Here is a 20,372-nt window from a genome sequence, read left to right as displayed (position 1 = left end):
GTTAATCACAACACCTCCCAATGCTGCTTAGCAGTTGCCATGGCATCTTATTGTGCTAGCTCTAAGGAGAACTCTAATGCATATACCTTTATCATTCTCAAACCATGTCCATACAACATGGCCCTCTTTCTCAAGATGAAATCTATAAATGAATCTGAAATTCAAGAGAGTACTTCACCTTGTGCCAGCCATGTACACATACAGCACTTAGAAACACACAACATATACTTCTGACAGACATCTACAGGGAACCTAACGTCAGAGAGAACATTCCAGCAGTGGACATTGGTTAATTATTACTTTAATGGATGGTCATGCTTATAGTGAAACTGGCAATAGCGAGAACATCAGTAATGGTAAATGTACAAACATCTAGCCTGGCACTAACACAGCTAATCTTAAAGGGTGACGCCAGCAGTTTCGGCGTGTGGGTCCTCTGACGGATGCTTAGTCAGGAGGAAAACTCTTGTCTAACTCACTGGACATGTTTTCCTGGGGCTGGGGTCATTGCTGTTGGAGTGATTATGACACATCTTTCACTAAATCATTTTGGGTGATGACCCTGATGTTTCTTATGACTTCATATGTTGCGCTGGATCACAAAATTAAAGCTGACTCATCTTTAATCAGAAGTGTATCATAACAAAGAACTGTGGTTTTGTGTCAGTAACATAAGCTAACAATCATGCTAACTCAATAAGGAAAAATTGAATATAGGTGTCTGAGGTAATACGGTTTCCTAAAAACAAGCGTGACAAAGGACCCACATGTCAAGAACGCTGGTACCCCCCTTTAAACTCAATACTTCATGCAAACAGCCCTCTGTCTTTTCATTGATGCTTAACAGCTGCCTTAAAACTCATCCTCATGTCAAGCTCATTTGCGGACTAACAGACAGTTAACTCAAAGTGAAAATAGTGACGTAAATAGCGTGACAACATGAATCCACTTGACTTTTCTGGCTTACGAAGTACACAGATAGTCTTAGTCCATTTGTAAACAAAGAAGCATGTTTAAAAAAAGGCGTAGAAAGTAACAAAAAGAGAGCAGGTTAAAGGAAGAGTAAACAGCGATGAGAAGACAGAGCACACCAGCAAGAAAAAGAAAAGGAAAATCACCTGATATCTTCTTGTTGCCTCACCTTTCTGTTTGGTAACCTTTCTCACTGTCATGGCCGCCTGTCGCTTCTGGTACTCAGAGATCTCAAAACCTAACAACACAACAAACAACAATTTAAAATCATTAGGGTTGCAAAAGGGTGGAAAATTTCTGGAAATCATAGTTAAGTTTTCATGAGAATTCTAGATCAAGATTATCAAAAAAATCAGGGTTTTGTTGCTGTCAACATTAAATATTTTTTTCCAGAACTATCTGGCAAATTTTCAGTTGTTTTCTTGTTATCAACCTGAATGAGGTTTTCAAAAATGATCTTGGTTAAAACAACATGATTGGATGCAAATTCTGCTGTGTACAGTGAATCAGATGTGTAAACAATTTCAAGCACATTTGATCATCATCAATCACTGCTTCACTATTTTACAGCATTTCCACTGAGGCCACATCTCTGGATTTGGAGTCCAGAAGTCGTGTCAGAGTAAGTTCTGAGGACAGTACAGAGGTAAATATATTTGATGGTATTAACTTTAAGTCATGGACACATTTACGTTAAACTACTAAATGCTTATGAAAATGTATGAAATTTTCAGAGGCTAGCTACAACAAATATTTCTGTTGAGATTCATGACAGTTGGACTTAGATAGGAAAAAAATTCATGATAACTCATTTATAATGTGATTTAAAAATAATTCACAAGCCATGTTTGCATTAAGTCTGCCTTTACCAATCCAAAATGTTTAATATTTATACATCTATATGACCAGGTAAATGCACTTAACATGAATTCAACCCAAATTCCCTTGAAAATTACTCCTAACTCCTGTTAATACCCAACACATTCCCATGGAAAGTTTCCAACTTTGAAAATTCCTGGAACTTTACAATTTTGGTTCAGATTATGGTCAGCACTGTTTCAAATGTTTTTACACTGATGCCCCCGAACTGACAGCAGTTATGACACTGCTGAAAATCTGCTATCAGCCAGTAAAATCATCCAATACTTTCATTTGCTATCCCTCAAAACATGATTTGCTCACCTTCAGCACAAGAAAATGGCAGCTGGTGCTCTAGAAGGCTAAGCAACACAGTGCACCTTGTTTTTATATCACAATAATGAAAAGCTAAAGAGAGAATAAATGAAACAGTATGCAACACTGGGAAAATGTAACAACAACATCACATGTCAAAATGGTTTGATTATTCTAATGTGAAGCTAAGATAATCATGTCAAGTGGAAACATAAACATACAGCTATAGGTTAGAAAAAAGGCCGACCCAAACATTTTGTACCAGACACAAGATGTAAGACAGGACAGCAAGCTGACCTGCTGCTAACACTAGCCGTGTTTATATGTAATTGATTAGGTTTTAGTTAATAAGGCCAGAAAGCAACGTTTTTAAAAATAAAAATTAATATAGTTTGTTTAACTTGTTACCTCCGTGTAGGAAGTTGTGTTTTTGGGAGAGTTTGTTCGTTTGTCTGTGAACGACATAACTCAAAAACTAACAAACAGATCTTGATGAAATTTTCAGGAAATGTTCAAAATGAGATAAAGAAGAAGTGATTCAATTTTGGAGCTGATCCAGATCACCGTCTGGATCCAGGACTTTTTTAAAAGGATTCTTTATCATTGTGAGAAGCAGGTTGCTTTACAAAACAATACAAGACAAGGTCACCATAATTTCTGACAGATGTAGAAGTACGATCCAGATCCTGGAAATATTCTAGATACTAAGATCTGGAATATTAAATATGTACTGGGTCATCATAATTTTCAACACTGTCAGGAAACAAATTATCGTACAAAACTGCAACTAACACCAAATTGTAGCAGACAGTCTGCTGAAAGGGAGTATAACATTAAAGTAGGACCAAAGTGCTGGGTGACAATTAAAAAATGCTTGGTGGAGGTCTGCACTCTCTGAGTGCTTTTCTAGTTTTCACACTGATATTTGAGGGGTATATGTTGAACATCTCCACACTGTGTATAAAATGTCAAAATGCTGCTCCTAGCTTGAAAACAGCCATGAAGACTTGAAGTACTAATTTAACCCTAAATCTAAATTAAGCATTAAAGCTTCTTGAAAAAGGTTATAAAGAATGTGTCATCTGATGTTTATCTGACAACATTCAGAGCATGACCCTGGTAATCAAAGCTAAATCCTGACAGTCAGCCTCACATTTTCCTCTAGTGTTATTTACACTTAGCAGGGACTCCATGTTTTGTGCTAAAAGAGTCTCCACGCAGCAAACAGCAAGCACAACATGTTGCAGGAGCTCTGTTGGCTGTTGTCAATGAATCGAGTGCTTTCCAAACAGAGAGGTGCGTGACTAACCAATTTTCTCATCCTCCTGCACCATCTTCCTCTCCTCGTGGAAGGCCCTGAGCCAGCGAATCTTCTCCTCTGGCTTCTTGGCCAAGAAAATGTGGATCTCCTCGCTGTCTTTGTTGCACAGTTTGAATGCATTCTTCACGCTGACGTTGAAGTCATCGTCACGCCCATCTATGGCGTCCCGCACCTCGTAGCGATCCATGTCGATGCGTCCCTTATAGTACAGGATGTCCCGGCGTATCAGGTCCTGCGGAAGAGTAGGAACGATGTCTGTTAAGGTGTGTGTGTGTGTGTGTGTGTGTGTGTGTGTGTGTGCTGAACCACAGAGGTGTCAACAAGCATCCCTCCCCTGTTATCCTGAGAGTCTGTCTTATGCAACCCTTTCCATCTGCTGCCCAAACATACAAACACCTTCCACACACACAGCAGAACGCAATATTTCACAGCAAATCTGCTTGGCACTTCCTACCACAGAGTATAGAAAGCACTATTTCAACAAAAAAGTGTATACTTACGAGGTTTTCTGGGCACAAATACAATCAACTGCACAACACAGCAACTCAGTCAGCAGCCCTGTCATTACTACTTGTGTGTGAATAGTGTTAATTGAAGTTTTTTGTTGATCGTGGTAAATAATTGATAACTGATTTACCAAATGATCAGGTAACACCATGTAAAAGTCTCCTTAAGAGGGATTGATTAATATTATATGAATATTTAAAAATCCAGGTGGTTTCCTTTTTGAGGAATTTTAGTTTTAATTCACATGTAGAATTTTCAAATGTCTTAGCAATAAATTCACAGATCAATGAAGCTCTAACTGTGGTGACAAGCCTTATTTGCACAGTGATTTGTTTCCTAACCTGTAAAGTAAAAACTTTGGGGTCAGCCCTATGTTCCCACATTTTTAAGACTTTTTCTTTTGCAGTAGACACTTAGGCCTTGTGTTACCACAGCCCACAAATCGTCACAATCACAATCAATACAAGAAAAAATAAAGAAGACTGATCAAAAAGGGTTTCCGCTGGAGCAGAGCTTACAGACACCAAACCCTTGTTTTCAGTTTCTTAAAGATGCTGTGAGGAGGATCTGTTTTAATTAGACTGCAGCGAAGCCTCTGCCCAGAGTCTCCCCCACACTGTCGTGTCTCAACAAGGCGTGTGTTTGTTTTGGAAATGAATGGAGATCGAATCTTGTTTTTAAAACATATTTTCGTAGTTTAAGACAAGTTTTCTAACTGGAAACAACAAGAGGAGGTAAGGTATTTATCAACAGTTACACAGCACTGTTGTTAAAAACATGACAAGAAAACTTTGTCAGTTAGTACAGTAGTTTAGTAGCTGGCTAAATGTAGCGCTACTGACAGCCCAGAGCTCTAAGACATGTCCGTAATGTGTCACGTTAGAAAATCCTGGTTAGCTATGTCCTGCCAGTCATCCACCAAGCAGGGCTAACATAACCTCACTCTTCATTTTATTGATAGACTCTCAAGTTTGAACAGACCACTGCAGAATAACTGCTGACTGTGGGTTGGAATCAACATTATCACAAACAGTTTAGCCCCTGTGTTATAGGATACAGCCTGAGCTGTAAGGCTACTTAGCTTTTAGCTCGTGCTCTATTACCCCCCTTTTATCTTTCTTCTGCTCCTCTGTCCTTTTTTCTGTCTGACAGTTAGGCTCCTGTGTCCAACATCACTAAAAAAATAATCCAAGAAATCATTTTCAAGCAGAGAAAAACACAGATCTCTCTTCTCACCTCTGAACTTAGTCAGCCAGTGTGTTGTTGTCATAGAGAATAAGACATGCCATAATCAATCCAGTCCTGCTTGACCCCCTGATTGGGAAGCTCAGAAGTAGCATTAAGGAATAACCTATATTAGTGTTGATAATCTTATTTTAAAGTGTAGATTATGATCGGGCATATATCTAGAAGGGAGACTTTTCAGACATAGGAAAAAATAATCTTAGACATGTGGGCACTTAGAGCTGTGGGAACAAAGGCACGCTCCCAAAATTCCAGTGCAAATGACCTACCATATATCGAACCATATCTAGGTCCCCCAGTAAAGCTTATCCAGTCTAAATCGTCAGCCCTGTAACTATGGGTGGTAGTACTTTTTGAGAAGATGTTCGCAGCTTTTTATGATAATTTTCTCCTCAAAATTGATTCAGACAGCACTGGCCATTCTGAATGGAGGTTTTAACAGCACTTAACATAGACATAAGGTGGAAGGAGACATAATGTCATCTGTACACTGGAAAAACAATTAATGAAATCTTATCAAGTGTTTTTGTCTTATTTCTTAGTAGAAAATGTCTTTTTAGACTCTATATGAGCTACATTCCCCGACCAGTCCAGAAACATTTCAATATTTCAAAATTTTCAAGTTAATGAAAGACAAAAGGAGGTCTAAATTGTTTGTAACAAGTAGAAAAAAAATCTGCCAATGGAATGAGAGAAAAGTTACATGCATAAAGAAGTTTTTCTGGTTTCAAACAAATTTTCTAGTTAACTGTTCTTATTCTATTGGCAGATTTTTTTTTACTTGCTACAAGCAATTCAGACCTCATTTTTGTCTCTAAACAACTTAAAACAAGACATTTTTCCAGACTGACCAGTTGAACATGGCTTATTTTAAGTATAAGAAGACATTTTTTACTTAAAACAAGACAAAAACACTTCATAAGATTTTGTTTTTTTTTCAGTGTAAATAGACTTTAAATAGTCTAGTTTGTGGACGTAAATAAAACAATGACAAAAAAAAGGGATGTTGCTGTTTTAATGTCACTCATGGGATATTAGGCTGACACAGTCATGATAGCAACAAAAGTGCAGCTAAGTATTTAGACATCTCCATAACCCCAAACTTCTAAATACACAAAGCTGAAAATATTGGACAGTGGTTGTGTTGACTGCTTAATAATTTCTAAGTGTCTTCATTCATTCTCTGTTTACTGTTACACTGTACTTCACAATGCGTTTGGGTAATAACTTGATGGATATATAGACTGTGACTGCAGCCTCATGAGGTCCAAAACGAATTTCCCTCAAGGGAGAAGAAAGTTTATCTTCATCCTAATTATTCATCTCCTCTGACCCCCTTAAATTCACACTCACAAAAAACAAACTCCTAATTATTCATTTGGTAAATCTAAAATCTTTTCTAAAATGCGATTGTTTCTGTTGGTAAAAACAAAATGTGACAGAAGTCGAGGCCCAAGTTGACACGCTGAAATGTCTCACCACCAAAGTTTCTCACAAGCCAAGATAACAGCTTTGACTGACAGCTTCATCCAAACAGCACTTCACAATCCATAGTACTTAAGTCGACTGTCACACAACACAACACGAGGAGTCAATCCTCAACGTGCAGAAGCTACAATCTGAGGAGGCTGGGCATTTTATTCAAAAATGAAGTTGATTCATGAACCACTCATCAGAATATTTGCCAAATGATTATCTTCCCATCCAATGTCTGACTGGCTCCTCCAGCTCTGCTTCACTCAAAAATAACCCTAACCTACGTAGCTCCTGCCAGTCATGGGAGAAAACCAGCCACATTCAGGAAAAAGAAATCATTGTAACGACCGCCTCAGGACCCACTCACATCCAGGCACACTTTGAGGTCAAGGAGGGTAAGATTCAAAAATAGAGAAAGGCATCTCCTAACAAGCATGCATGGAGAAATCTGCATCTCTGCGCTGATAAGGAAAAGATGAGAGGAAAAGATGGAGGACAACATGAGACGTGTTACTAACGCACCCTGAGGGCTGCCATTACACATGTTGGAGATGAGGATGAGGATGTGTACAACAAAGACTTGATTTTATAATTCAGTGTGTCTTGAAGCAGAATTAATTTAGCCCATGAGATCAGCTTACAAACACGGTGACTGTCAGAAATACTTGAGTTCATTTTTGGTGTCAGAGATAAAAGAGGGGAAGTAGAGGGATGATGGAAAAACAGGAATTGTTTGTTTAATGGTTTAAATCATCGCTCCTCTGTATGCACACATGTGTGTGTGGGATGACGCACTTACTCAGCCCCTGTGTGCGAGTGTTTGTGAGTGTCTGCCTGCGTTTGTGTCGGTGTCTCTGTGTGCATGTGTTACAGAGGCTAGTCAAGCATGAACATCCATCTGACAGGAGAGCACAGCCGCGGTGCATTAGAGCCCAAAGTACCAAAGCTCCATTTTGTAAAAGGTGCAGAAGATTTGAGCACATCTTCACTGAGAGCTGGTGCGTCTCATACAGAGTTATATAATCCCTTTGCAGCTCACAAGTGAGGTTGATGAAGTCACATTGTCTCAAAGCACCTCAGTCACCAGCCATGTGATACACAACTTTTAAGAGCACAGACTGAGGGTGTGTTTTAGCTTACCAGGTTGTTTTTCAGCCAACAATACTCTTCAAAAAAGGAAGCAAGGGAACAAAGGGAGAGGGATGGAGTGAGAGAAAGTGCCTACCTTCTTACAGAGGACCAGCTGGTGATCAAAGAGGAAGAAGACTCGCTGCTGGCTGCGTCCATACGGCTGATAGATCCATGACAACTCCCCTGTGTAGATGAGTTCCGAGCTCCTGTCCAAGATATCATCTCCCTGGACACACACACACACACACACACACACACACACACACACACACACACACACACACACACACACACACACACACACACACACACACACACACACACAAAATACACAAATGCAATATATAAAGAACATACTCATGGATGAAACTGTTTCAGTGTTTTGAAGCTTTAAATAGCACACTGTAAACATGCAGTACAGTCAGTTTGCTCTTCGTAAGTAAAGAGTTTTAAAAATACTGTGATTTCTGTGGAGCTTTGTCAAGTCTGAGACATTAACTGTGATGCTGTCACTGTGATGTCATTTGATCAAAACAAACAGACCTCTTTAAAAACCAAATCATACAGCTGTTTAACTGCCACGTCTGAAAAGAATACTACCAAGGACTAAATTTAGAGATACCTCGTCCTTTCACTCCTATTTCATCTCTAACTTTCAAAGCTCTTAACTCTTTATGACCAGCTATACCAAGTCTGCCAGAGCATACCTTCACATTTCTACATACCATAGTGCCACTTTTTACCCAAGATGTTTGCTATACATCAATACAAGTCTTATATCTTAGACTTAAATAACGAATGAGCAGACTTTTGTCCTGAATAACTAAAAAAAATGCTAAAAATTGCAATAAACCATAAAAAAAGAAAATTGTAAACATAATTTTCTAAATACAGAAATGTCATGGCTGTATCCTTCAGAAATGTCACAAATTTGTATTTATCGTAGAAAGCGGTGTGAACAGCTGCAGTCTGGATCATTATCTTTTTGTTGTTAATGCTTAATAATTGTTTTCTGCAAACATATCAACGGAAAGAAACAGCTGAGATGGGTACTGCATTAGTACTTTTATGGGTTTCCGTCCATAGGTTTCCTAGTTCCATCTGTAGTACTGAGTACTGATTCACGCAAAATCAAACAGTACCATGCTTCGATACCTAAACGCATTTGTGACTGTGAGGAAGTGAAAGAGAAGGTGAAAAAGAAGGATGGAAGGTTTATATATTGAAAAATAAATGTGTTAAATTGTAAAACTTTGAGAATTTATTATGAAACAAATTGATATTCATAACCGCATTAACACACACACAAAAGTACCAAAAATTGGTACCACTGAGTACCGATACCAATTGCCAAGTACCAGGCATCAGCACTGTCTAATTTCAAAAGTGAAAGGTACCCGTCCCTAGGAAACAGCACTCTGGTTATAATTGCAATATGAAAATCAAACTCCCCAGATCTTATATGCTCAAAGAATGATGATCTATCTGATCTGGTTTTGAATGTAAAGCCAATCAAAACTTAAAATGCAAATTGTAGCGCTGGCGCTACATTGGGCTCTATAAGTTTAAATCCCTAGGACCTTGAAAATATAAAATAATTAATCACCAGACTTCTCTTTAAATCAAAGAACAAACTGTTATGAGTATTATGAAGTAACCACCTAATGCAAATCAATGTCTGGAATTGTAACTACAATATAACAATATAAACACAATATAAAAAATGACAAGAAAAACACCTGATGAGTTAATGAGTATCTTTAAATGTTTCAGAAGGTACAAAAATAATAAATAAATTGTGTTCTTTCAGCACACATCTGTTTTAAGGCCTGTTTTATTGAGCTAATGTTGCTTCCACATTCTGTCATGTCAATTGGAGCCAAATATTCAATGGAAAATACATTCAAGCTTTCGCACAAGACAAAGTAAAGAAAAAAATTAAAATGCATGCACAAACACTGTTTGATGTTTGTGTAAAGCAGGTCGTGTAAAGCTGTCAACATTCGGTGACAGATAAATGGAGCAAAATTTAAGTTTTCTGTCTCTTGGCACAAACGTTCACGAAACAGATGGACTAAACAGACCGCTCCAGATTTTGCCAATAAAACAACATCAGTGGACATCAGATGCTTTGTAATTAGTCAACAGTCAATGCATACACATACCTCCCAGTCCAAAACAGAGGCCTGCCACTGGGCGATCTTGTCAATGTTTTCCAGCCTCCTCTTCCTCTCGTTGATCTGCTGAGTGACGTTCCGCATTACTGCCAGCGCCGCTGCCACGTATCGATAGTCACTACAGACACAATGTACACATAATTACTTCAGGGTGTTAAAGGGGAAGTAATAGCTGTTGGAGAGGAGCCACTCTTAAAAAAAAGACATGTAATGTTGCTGTGTTGAATGATGCGGAGTAGCCTATTAAAAGTCTTGGGTTATAAACTTAAGTAACAGCAATAAGTCTGCTGGAACCCAGTCAAAAAAACACAGCGCTATTTAATTCAAATCAGCCACTTCTCTATCTGCAGTTAACTCTGACTGCGTCTATGCTAACTGAGCTGGATTTATCCCTCTGGCTTAGATGTGCAACGGATCCAATCCTCACTTTGGAAGATAATATGTGTGTGTGTGACAATGCTGTGTGTGTATGTGTGTGTGACAGAGAGTGAGCCTATATCTGGCAGATCCTCTGCAGCTCCCAACAGTCAAACACTGTGATCTGGCAGGCCGTTCTGGCAGAGCTGGCACCTGTCCCTCTCTGGCTGAGAACCCATGGTTTGTGAATGACCTGAAGCTGGCTGAGGCACGCTGAATCATTTACACCATGTTTTCTGTGGGTTTGCACGCATGAGTTTGCACATCTGGATGCTGGAGATCATCTGCAAATGTTTATGTTGTGTACTATGTTTCTCTGCTGCGTAGCTGCCTGTAAACATGCCAGCAAAAGCCCAAACTCATATTTAATCTGCCATCTATTTATAATCTGCACTGTGTTCCTTAGATCATGGGTTATGAATTGCAGTGCTGCGATAAAAATGTATCACAGATTCCTTGATGAAATGCTTTTCCTCTAAAATATTCACAGAAAGCTGTTTAAAACAGTGTAAACAACATTTGCTTCAGTTCACGCATGTATAATCACCACTTCAGTATAATAAACCAAACACCTGCAAAGGCTGCATCCAAACACAACGCATCTGGAAAACAATGGCGCATGAATAACGACTTCTCTTTTCAAACAAAAGCACAATTATCAAACGGCAACTCATTCAGCAGATTAAAAGTAGCCCCGACCATAAGTGCGCCGTACCTGTGTTCCTGTGCAGTGTATTTGAGTAGCTCGGCCAACTGGAGAGGGTATTTGCAGATTTTTTGGACAGGGGTGAGCAAGAAGCCATCGATGGCGATGTCAATCATTTGCTGGAGGAGACGACAGGCCTCAAAGAAGTGCTGGTACCTGCCATCCCTCATCAGTTTGCTCAGTTCCATACAGGCATCCAAGTGGTTATTACAGTATTCAGAGTAGATCCAGAAACCATCTTGCTGCCGAACAAAGGAGTAAAAAAGGTGATGAGAGTGGAAAATGTATATTCTGAATGTTCTTTTGAATAAAACAGTCTGGGAACGTGAGTATCACTACATAGCAGACAATTGTAAGAGTCACCCTGAGTAGCGAGTAGCCTGTCATTTGGCTCAAGTTTTTCTGTTGTGGGCAAGTCAAGTCTGCTCAAGTCACAAGGTTGTCGAGTCAAGTCAATCTTCCTACAGTAAATGTGAAAAAAGTCTGCAACTCTGCATGGATTAAACCATATATTCTAATATTGTAATGGAGAGGTTTAATTATATTTTAATAAGTCATTCTACAGACACAAATTTGACTGCCTATAGTGCCTGACCATGTGCATTTGTTTTGCTCACATACAGTCCTTTATCCACCTATCAAAAGAATAAAAGAGTGGACTAAATGAAACTATAGGAAAAACATATAAAAAAAATATACAGGAAAAACTTTCCAGAGGCTAAATGAGAATGAACAAAGGTTTATGGTGGGAGTTATTTCCTCTGCTGATGAGTCACGACTGGACGTATGTTATAAAAAGTGATAAAGTGTTGGAAGACAGGGGCTTGCAACCATGGATTGATTTTATTTATGCAGTCACACAGGCTACAGTAGCTCATATCAACGTTAGCAATAGTGGTGAGTGAAATTGTTTGTCTTATTATTAGCAACAAAACATGATCAATAAACATATCACCAACACACACACATGCACACGCTCACACACTTCTAATAGTGTTAGCTTAGTTTCACTTCCTTGGCTTTGTGTGCAGTTTTAAACGGCGGATAAAGTTGGACGTTGTTCTCTCTTTTTTGTTTATTTTGGTGTCGCATACCTTGCATTGCGCGTTCCTCATTCTTCCATTCAAGTGGAAGTTTTTTACGCAAACTGCTCTACTTTTGGAGCAGCAGAACTGGCTACAGGCTTAGGGGGTGCAGTCGCCATTATTAGCTAACAACCGCACTGTGTTGTGTGTGCCCATTGGTTGCTTGTGTGCTTGTGATCTCGCTACACACCTGTCTCCAATCAATCAATCAATCAACCAATAAAAGTGTGAACCTATAGAGTGATGAGTAGGGATGGGTACCGAATAAGGTACTTTTATAGGTACCGACCGAATTCTGTCAAAAGTACCGGGTATCGATTCATGTAAAATCAAAAGGTACCATGTTTAGGTACCTCAATGCATCCTTGTGACAGTGAGGGATTGGAAGAGTAATCAGTTTTCCATGCTGGACATGAACACAGCATTGCAAGGTTATATATTGAAAAATAAATATATTCAATTAAAAAATATATATATTCTATTTTTAAACAAATTGATGTTTTTTACTTCATAAACACAAAAAAATACCAAAAATTGGTACCGTTGAGTACCGGTATCGATTGCTAGGTACCGGGAATTGGTGCCGTATTGGTTCAAATGTAAAAGGTACCCATCCTTAGTGATGAGCATGCTACGAGTCGTCCGACTCATCTTGTCTCAAGTCGAGTTGGGTCTGAAGTCATTGTTTTTCAAGTCAAGTCAAGTCTCAAGTCTTTTACCCTCAAGTCGAGTCAAGTTGCAAGTCGTCAAATTTGCGACTCGAGTAGAGTCTCTATGACTCAAGTCCAATTGTCTGCTACATAGAAAGAAAAAAGATGTTATATTGTATTAATCTTGCTGCTGATCAACTGTTGCTGTTTTCTAAATATTTCAACAACTTATCTGTTATTCTGTAATAACCACATTATTCAGCTCTGATCTTTGAAAAAGCTCCAATTCTCATAAAATATAAGCATCAGCACATATGAAATATTTAGTAAAACATACCGAATTTAAAAAAACAAAAACAAAAAAGCAAACTTACGTGTTCTAAAAAGCATGGTCCAATCTCAGAGAGGTGTGGTTCCTCTGTGTTGTACTGCTTTTCCAAGTCTCTAACAAATCCCATCTGGAAGCGATAGATGTCCTCAATGTTCCCAAAGATGACCTTTAGCTGGTCGTCATTGAACATGTCCACACGCTTCCTGCACTGGCGTAAATAACCCTGCAACAATATCAGGATTGTGAGGTTTTCAAAGAGGATACAGGGGGAGCACAAAATAAAACACATCTCTAAAGCTTTGGGTCAGAACATGCTACAGGAAAAATCCTCAGCCTGTGATATTTCTCCGCTGCTTTGTAATTCTTTGTGGTAAACACGCACAGTCATTCTTTTAGTGTGATACACTGTAATTAAAGTGATCTTTGACTTTTCTGTAGAGTCAAAAACAATTTTCTTTAGGTTGAACCGTGGCCCCAATTTGTCAGTCCAATTCCCGTGGTTAATTAAATGCCCTGAAGCTTTAGCACAGAGGGAAAAGATTTTCTGTAAGAGGTAAATTTTGTCTATTTCACACTCCACTACCCAGAATTCACTGTTGTTTAGAGAGCTACACCAGTTATATCCCTTTTGATGTGTGTCTTGGGGTCAAGTTCAATGCAATCCATAAAAACCAAGCAGTATTTATGAACTTGATTTACAAAGTAAGAGGAAAGATGGTTCTGTCATGTGTTGCATTACAAATAAAACTACTTCAATGGTGGCACCCTTAGCGACTATCAAAGCCTCTGAAGTCATCAAGTATTCAACTACAGACCAGGAAAACATCCGCTTAGAGGCATTTTAACCTCACACACAGAGAGATTTCACAGCAGTGTTTTCCTCTAATTAGCTGTCCTTAATCATTTATCTCTTTCCTTTTCACTTCATGTTACACAGTTTGAAAACAGTGGCTGCACAATGTCCCAACTCTTTTTCTGCCTGGAAACATTTTCAGCAAAACATGGACTCCAACAGGCAGGTGGTGGTGGTGGTGGAGAGGTGTGATGAAGACATTTAAGCTTTACAGCAGCTATTTTTAAACCTTACGCTTCACTGACCAAAGGGTGAACAGAGGATGAAAGAGAGGTGATGAGATAAGCAACACTGCACAGGACCACCCTACACATAGTCACACCCAAAGTCATTATGTAAAGGTATTCTACTCTGCATTTAGACAAAGTAGCACGAATATTCTTTATTATCCACCTTGAATTCTATTAGCAAAAGAACTTAGTTTTTTATTATAATTTCTTATAACAAAATATCAAACAGATGGATATGACACAGAAAGGTGATGCACGCTAAGATGAGAAAAAGTTATAATCTCCATGGTCAAATCTGCAAACATTAACGTTTGCTGATGTACAGTAAAGGTCATGCAACGTGCATGAGCAATACAATGTCACGTAAGACAAGAAATCCCACCTCATGTCTGCGTTTTTCATCACGGCTTGCAGTCATCAAAATACAGCTGACTGCTTTTTGTTTATTTTTATTAGGTGTGAATTAAAGCTTGCCACCTCAGCATGATTCATAGTATGATAAAATTTTAATCCAGGCTAAATCAGTCCAAGTATGGCAGCTGCCACTACCGTGTGCAACAGACAAATTGTATTTTTACATCAAAGAAAAAGATTATTTTTGGACTGTTTTTAGATCAACAGAAAAAAATATGCCCTGATAAAAAGTGTGAATGTGGGAGTGTTAAGAATTGTGTAGCATCAAAGGGCTGCTGCTCCTCTCACACACACATCGCTTCATTCATTTCTGTGCGTCTTTCTTGTCATATTTGAGGTATTAGTGCTGGGAAAGCTGTGTGTAGGTGTGTTTTGACGAATGTGCACACGTGTTTAGTACCTCACAGATGTCCTTGAGGTGTTTGATGTAGTGTCTCTCTGTGCTCATGATCTCATTGATGACGTTGGCTCTCATCTGGTCTCGGTTCTGGAGGGGTGAGCCTAGACACAGGCAGTCATTGGTCGGGTCCAGGTGCCCGTTCTGCACCTCGCTGGTCCCTTCTGCTGGCTCTGCTCCTCCATCCTCTTGGTTCACCCACAGCTGAGTTCACACACATTCGCACACACACACACAGCCACACGCATGCATGTTAATAACAGATGTGCTCCGATAAGTTTCCGTGCTTAACTCTGATGAAAAAAGTCTTGGTAAACAAACTTTCAGTGGTGCAAAGTGGTGCAGCATACTGCACACACACCTCACATACATAAACACATCTCACACACACACACACACAGAATCTATTAGAGGGACAGTTATTAAGATGATTGGTCTAAAAATAAACACATCTTTCTGTGATTAGTAGCCTGAGGATAGTTGCTCTCTAACTTCGACAAAAAAAGTCCTCCTCTGCACTATGCATGCATATACTCTCACACACAACCTCACAGGCTCCTCACACCTGCATGCTCTCTGCAACATCCACACACACACTCACACAGAACATTGTGTATTTCACTCGTGTTCAGAAAAAGGGCCAAGTGAGCGAGGTTTCAGATGTCCAGCAGCCAACACCTGATGACACACAGTTTGCCAAGAGAACATCAAAGAACCGACGGGTAGAATGCCAAACACAAGATGAGAAATGCAGCGCCACAGACAAGCAGAGTGACGGGTGGTAGAGCACTGACTGCAGACGAGAACTACTAGCGCAGCGTTAAGACTGAGAAATAGTCAGAGTCAATAGTAAATGGTTTACTGAAGAAAAATGTCACCTTTGATAAAAGAAATCATAACGAATATTGTGTTGTGGTTCCAAAATTTAATCTACCTCTACGTGAAATATCTGCAGAATTTGAGTGCAGGCCTTCAGACTTTTATCACAGTTTTACTTTTGACTCATCAGTTCTTCCTCTCCATCGACCCCGTTAAAGATGATGTGATAACGCCATGGGAACGTTAATGTCTGGTAATGTTGAGGGTACGTTGTGTGGACAGACTGGAGCGGGCGGGCAGGCTGGATGGGTTGGATGAAGCTGGGAAAACGCACCTTTGAAGTTGTGTTTTGGAACCGTGGAGTTGCTATGGGGTTGATATAGAAAACCTGTTTTGTTTGGGGCTGAGGAGGGTGGGCTTCCACCTTGGAAAGAGAGAATGACAGAACAGAAAGAGACTTTTTGGTGGACAGTCAGTCAGCCTGTCTGCCCTGCCCTCTCAGGAGTGAATATGGAAGGGTGGACAGGTGGAAATGGCCATGAGGAGTGTCTGTGGGAGGAGGGGAGGGGAGGTGCTCTGCTGCAGGAAGCCTCTGCCTCTGACAGCAACTCTCACTCGCTTGTTTCGTCTTCTTAACCATAAGCTAACGAAACTCTTCAGACCTGTGTGTTAGCTTTAGTTGAGCTCAAATGTGGGTGAGATTATATAATAGTAATGTGGAGTGAGGACATTGCAAATTTAAATGAATTTCAAGGGTACAGGTTGGAATTAATGCCAAACTGAAAAAGGGGCTCATCAGCATCTCTGTGTCGTTGTCCCTGAACACTCGGTAAAGTCACTTAGCTAGCTGTTCTCTCATCTCTTCATGTATTATTAAAACACAGCGGTATTTTGTGTCTGTGCATGGAAAAGGCACATTTCTGTGTTTCTCTGCCTCTTTTTCTCGTTATGTGACAGAGTTTTCGTGCACCTTCCTCTTGGTATTCAGCAGCTTGTGTGCATATGTTCATGAGCCTCCATTTTTGTGCGTGAGTGGGTGTGTGTTGTGTCTATGGTCAGTGGCCAGCCATGGCAGCAGCTAACTCACCCGTACAAAGCTGGCAGGGAACCATCCTTCCTCCTCATCAATCTGGCCCCACCACCAGTCTTTGTTGGAGGCGTCCAGCACCTTGATGACGTCACCGGCCTTAAACGCCAACTCCCGGTCCGCCATGGTCACATGGTCCCATACCGCCTCAGCGTTGACGATTGAGCCTCCACTTATCAACTGGGGAAAAGGGAGGGAAGAAGAGGCGGTATCTTATGCTTTAATCTCATAAACATAAATTCTGCTGTGAAGACACCAGAGACAGAGCAGGAACAGCACTGCAGACGTCGACACATACATACGGGTCCACCTGATCTAGAACAGCACATAAATTAAATTTGAAAAGGATTTAATTCAGTACTCATCCTTATTTAGACCTCAATTTGCGTGAATCCTTGTTGCTAAACCCACTCAGATTACTAATAGATGCAAATACACACCCTCAAAAGCCAGGGCCCACTGGCAGCTTAGGGATTGCAAATAGAGCATCACAATAGCTGACAGAGAACACAGCACAGCACAACAAGATACAACAACACAAAAAAGCAAAGCCATTAGGAGGGAAACAACACAGCGTTCATAAACACAGCACCAGTCTCCACACAGGGACTGTAATTGGCCCATTATGACATTAGAATAATTACATGTGTTAATGTAATATAAATGCTGAGGATCAAACAAATGTGAAGGGATAATCTCTTTTCCTTCGTGCTGTCACCAGAGCTTGTTATTTAATCTGCAGCACAGCCTTTGACAGAGCATGGAAGCATGACTCATCAAACATTTTCTATTGATTTTAGCATCATGAATAAATAATGTGGACATTATGCGACACTGGAAATAAATATTGAAGTTTTATAAGAGGGTGCATTTACATGAGGGAGGTGTTACTTTAAAATGCTGCGTTAAGCATCATCCGCCGGGGCACGGAGGCCTGTCAGGTGATCAGTATTCTTTAAGGGATTTGGAGAGGCTAAAGGTTGTTCTCATTAAAGGACAGAAGACAGCGGACAATGTTCCTGAGAGAGACCAGAGTCTGACATCATCCATCTACCAAACAGCTTCACCATCCATCACACACAGGATCTGGCTTTGTTGTGCTGAGACATGCACAAACACACACACAGAGGCACTCACACGTGCAGCTACACTTTTAACTTCTTATACATTAAAAACCCTGAACGCCTCCATGGCATAGCTCCAAATGTTTGTTCCAATTGCTCCCTCCAAGGTAGTGCTCATCAGCAGTCTCCAGTCCAGAGCTAACCATGCATCCAGTCCCCCGGGCTGTGGGCAGAGCAGCCAGCGCTAACCAAGCCTGACAGGAGCTGCTTAGACTCTAGGTAAGGACTTATCAGAGGCCTGGAGACAGGGAAGTCACATGGATGGACATTAAATTAAGTCTTTACTTGCACTCAGGCTTTTGCATAATAATATTGATCGACTCTGATATTCCAAATTTAGCCAATTAAGTTATTTCATTAATCCCTTAAGATTGCTTTGCCTTTCATAAAGCGAAACCCCTTCAACCATTTAAAATGCACCTCATCACTTTAGCGCAAAAATGCAAGTCCACCTAATGCTGATGCAGTGTGTTTGTGGAAACAGCAGCTGTGTGTGTGTGTGTGTTGTTTATATTCAACCAAACCCCCCCAGGAGGATCTAAGCTCTCAGACTCAGCAGCTATGTTGCCCCTTCAACCTGTAGACAAGCCTACCTCCCTGATGGCTCACTGAGACAGCTACAGGGGATATAAGCCAATCTGAGCAGAGGAGTGAGCACAGGGAGGGACACCCGTGCCTGAAAGGGAAAGAACAGCCGTCGTCATGGCGACAGATGAGGATGCTTCACCGGTATTGACAAAATGATGGGATGAGGCAAGGACACTTTGGGAGGCGCCGGAATATTTCCAAATTTAGGCGCGTGTGTGAGCAAACACACACAGAGTGACCGCTGAATGACTGCAAAGTGCTCGGTTATTTGATCTCAGACAGAGGAACCAATCGCATTAGAGAATACACTAACATCGTTTCCATGTCGGTGTCTTAAGCACGGACACATGATTTAGATCCCTGCATGCAGGGTTTTGATCAAAGATATCACTGAGTGGTCTGATTCAATCAGGTGTCACATGGGGCTGGGAGCTGGGGTAACAATAGCTCGAGCATATCTCTTAAAGCTCTCCAACACGGCAAGAGGGAAGAATTAATGCAGAAACATGTGTCACGCTGCCATGGGAACAGCAACGATGAATACTACTGAAAAAGATTTGAAAATCATTCATTCATTCAGGGATTAATGATATTTCTAGCACAAATTTGATGCCAGTGGAGGCCAATCAGCTCTACTTGACCGTCACCATCTGACACCCAGACCTCTGCCTGCAACAGCACCCACAGAGCAGATGAACACTGGCACTGAGGTCAGTCTTCCTTGCTTCTTCACTTTAATGTCTGCACTCCCTAATCCTGCCCCCCACCCTTCACCCCACACACACACACACACCCCACTTACACACAGCCCCCCCTTTCCAGCGCCACTCCATTTTCAGCACCATTCACTCCAAGCACAATCTCTCCAGTCCCCATCAATCTGCTGTAATATAGGCAACAGACAGAAAGAGCAAGGAGGAGTGAGACAGAGAGATCCATTCACAGCCAGTGTTCCACCCTGCTCACTTTCCTCCTTCCCCCTCATCCCTCCATCTCCCCGATGAGATCAGCTCTGCCCTCTCCAATACATTGCATCCTTTTCCCCCCTTCTACATGCCTGAATAAATTAAAAGCATTACATAATCAATCCCTCCAATTCCTGGCTTGGCTCACCCTCACCTAGCTTGATCAAAAGGCTCAGAGTAAACACAGAGAAGTCTTGCCACAATGCTCATCATCACCTGTGTGTCTACTTGCTGTAACGACCTATGTCATCATTTTGGTTACACTGCAGTTACAACATCAAAGATCACAAGGCGAAACAGGCGACTATAGACCGCAAAACCTGTATTTGGGTCAATGCAAATGAATGCAGGGAAATCTTTTCCTGTATGTGGACGTATAGACAGCGCTTTCTGTTTCCCATTCAATCTCAGACATAAGGACTGACAAAGCAATCTGAAATAACAGAAAGAAGATTCACTCCCTTATATCATCTTTGCAGCACAACACATCAGCATTCACTGCACTGGCAGCTCTACTGCATTCCAACATCCTCCTCTATCTCTAGCTAAAGCACATCTGCACCAAAGCACCTACAGCATCCCTGAGCAAACACTCACACTCTCACACACGCGCCTTTCAGCCAGCCTTACCATGTTTGTGGCATGAAACTGTTCAGAGAGTGTATGCATGGAGAAGTCCGGTTCATACAATCATGATAAATAAA

General features: G+C 40.6%; 1 protein-coding gene across 4 annotated transcripts in view; it reads right to left on the bottom strand.

The window, feature by feature from the left end:
- arhgef9a (Cdc42 guanine nucleotide exchange factor (GEF) 9a) overlaps positions 1–20,372 on the bottom strand; it is a 54,193-nt gene that overhangs the window by 4,760 nt on the left and 29,061 nt on the right. For 2 of the 4 annotated variants that reach the window (XM_074673558.1, XM_074673560.1), the window contains 9 exons: positions 16,992–17,171; positions 16,239–16,328; positions 15,089–15,289; positions 13,235–13,414; positions 11,135–11,367; positions 9,991–10,120; positions 7,920–8,051; positions 3,455–3,698; positions 1,142–1,210 (listed from right to left, as the gene is read on the bottom strand). In XM_074673558.1, coding sequence (XP_074529659.1) covers positions 1,142–1,210; positions 3,455–3,698; positions 7,920–8,051; positions 9,991–10,120; positions 11,135–11,367; positions 13,235–13,414; positions 15,089–15,289; positions 16,239–16,328; positions 16,992–17,171 — 1,459 coding nt within the window. The remainder of the gene's footprint in view (positions 1–1,141; positions 1,211–3,454; positions 3,699–7,919; positions 8,052–9,990; positions 10,121–11,134; positions 11,368–13,234; positions 13,415–15,088; positions 15,290–16,238; positions 16,329–16,991; positions 17,172–20,372) is intronic. The other 2 variants (XM_074673559.1, XM_074673561.1) reach the window with 1 other exon arrangement.

Source organism: Halichoeres trimaculatus, unplaced genomic scaffold (assembly GCF_033239565.1).
Source record: "Halichoeres trimaculatus isolate MK-OKI-2021-1 unplaced genomic scaffold, fHalTri1.1 fHalTri1_scaffold_7, whole genome shotgun sequence".
Taxonomy (NCBI): domain Eukaryota; kingdom Metazoa; phylum Chordata; class Actinopteri; order Labriformes; family Labridae; genus Halichoeres; species Halichoeres trimaculatus.
This window is presented reverse-complemented; position numbering and strand designations above follow the sequence as displayed.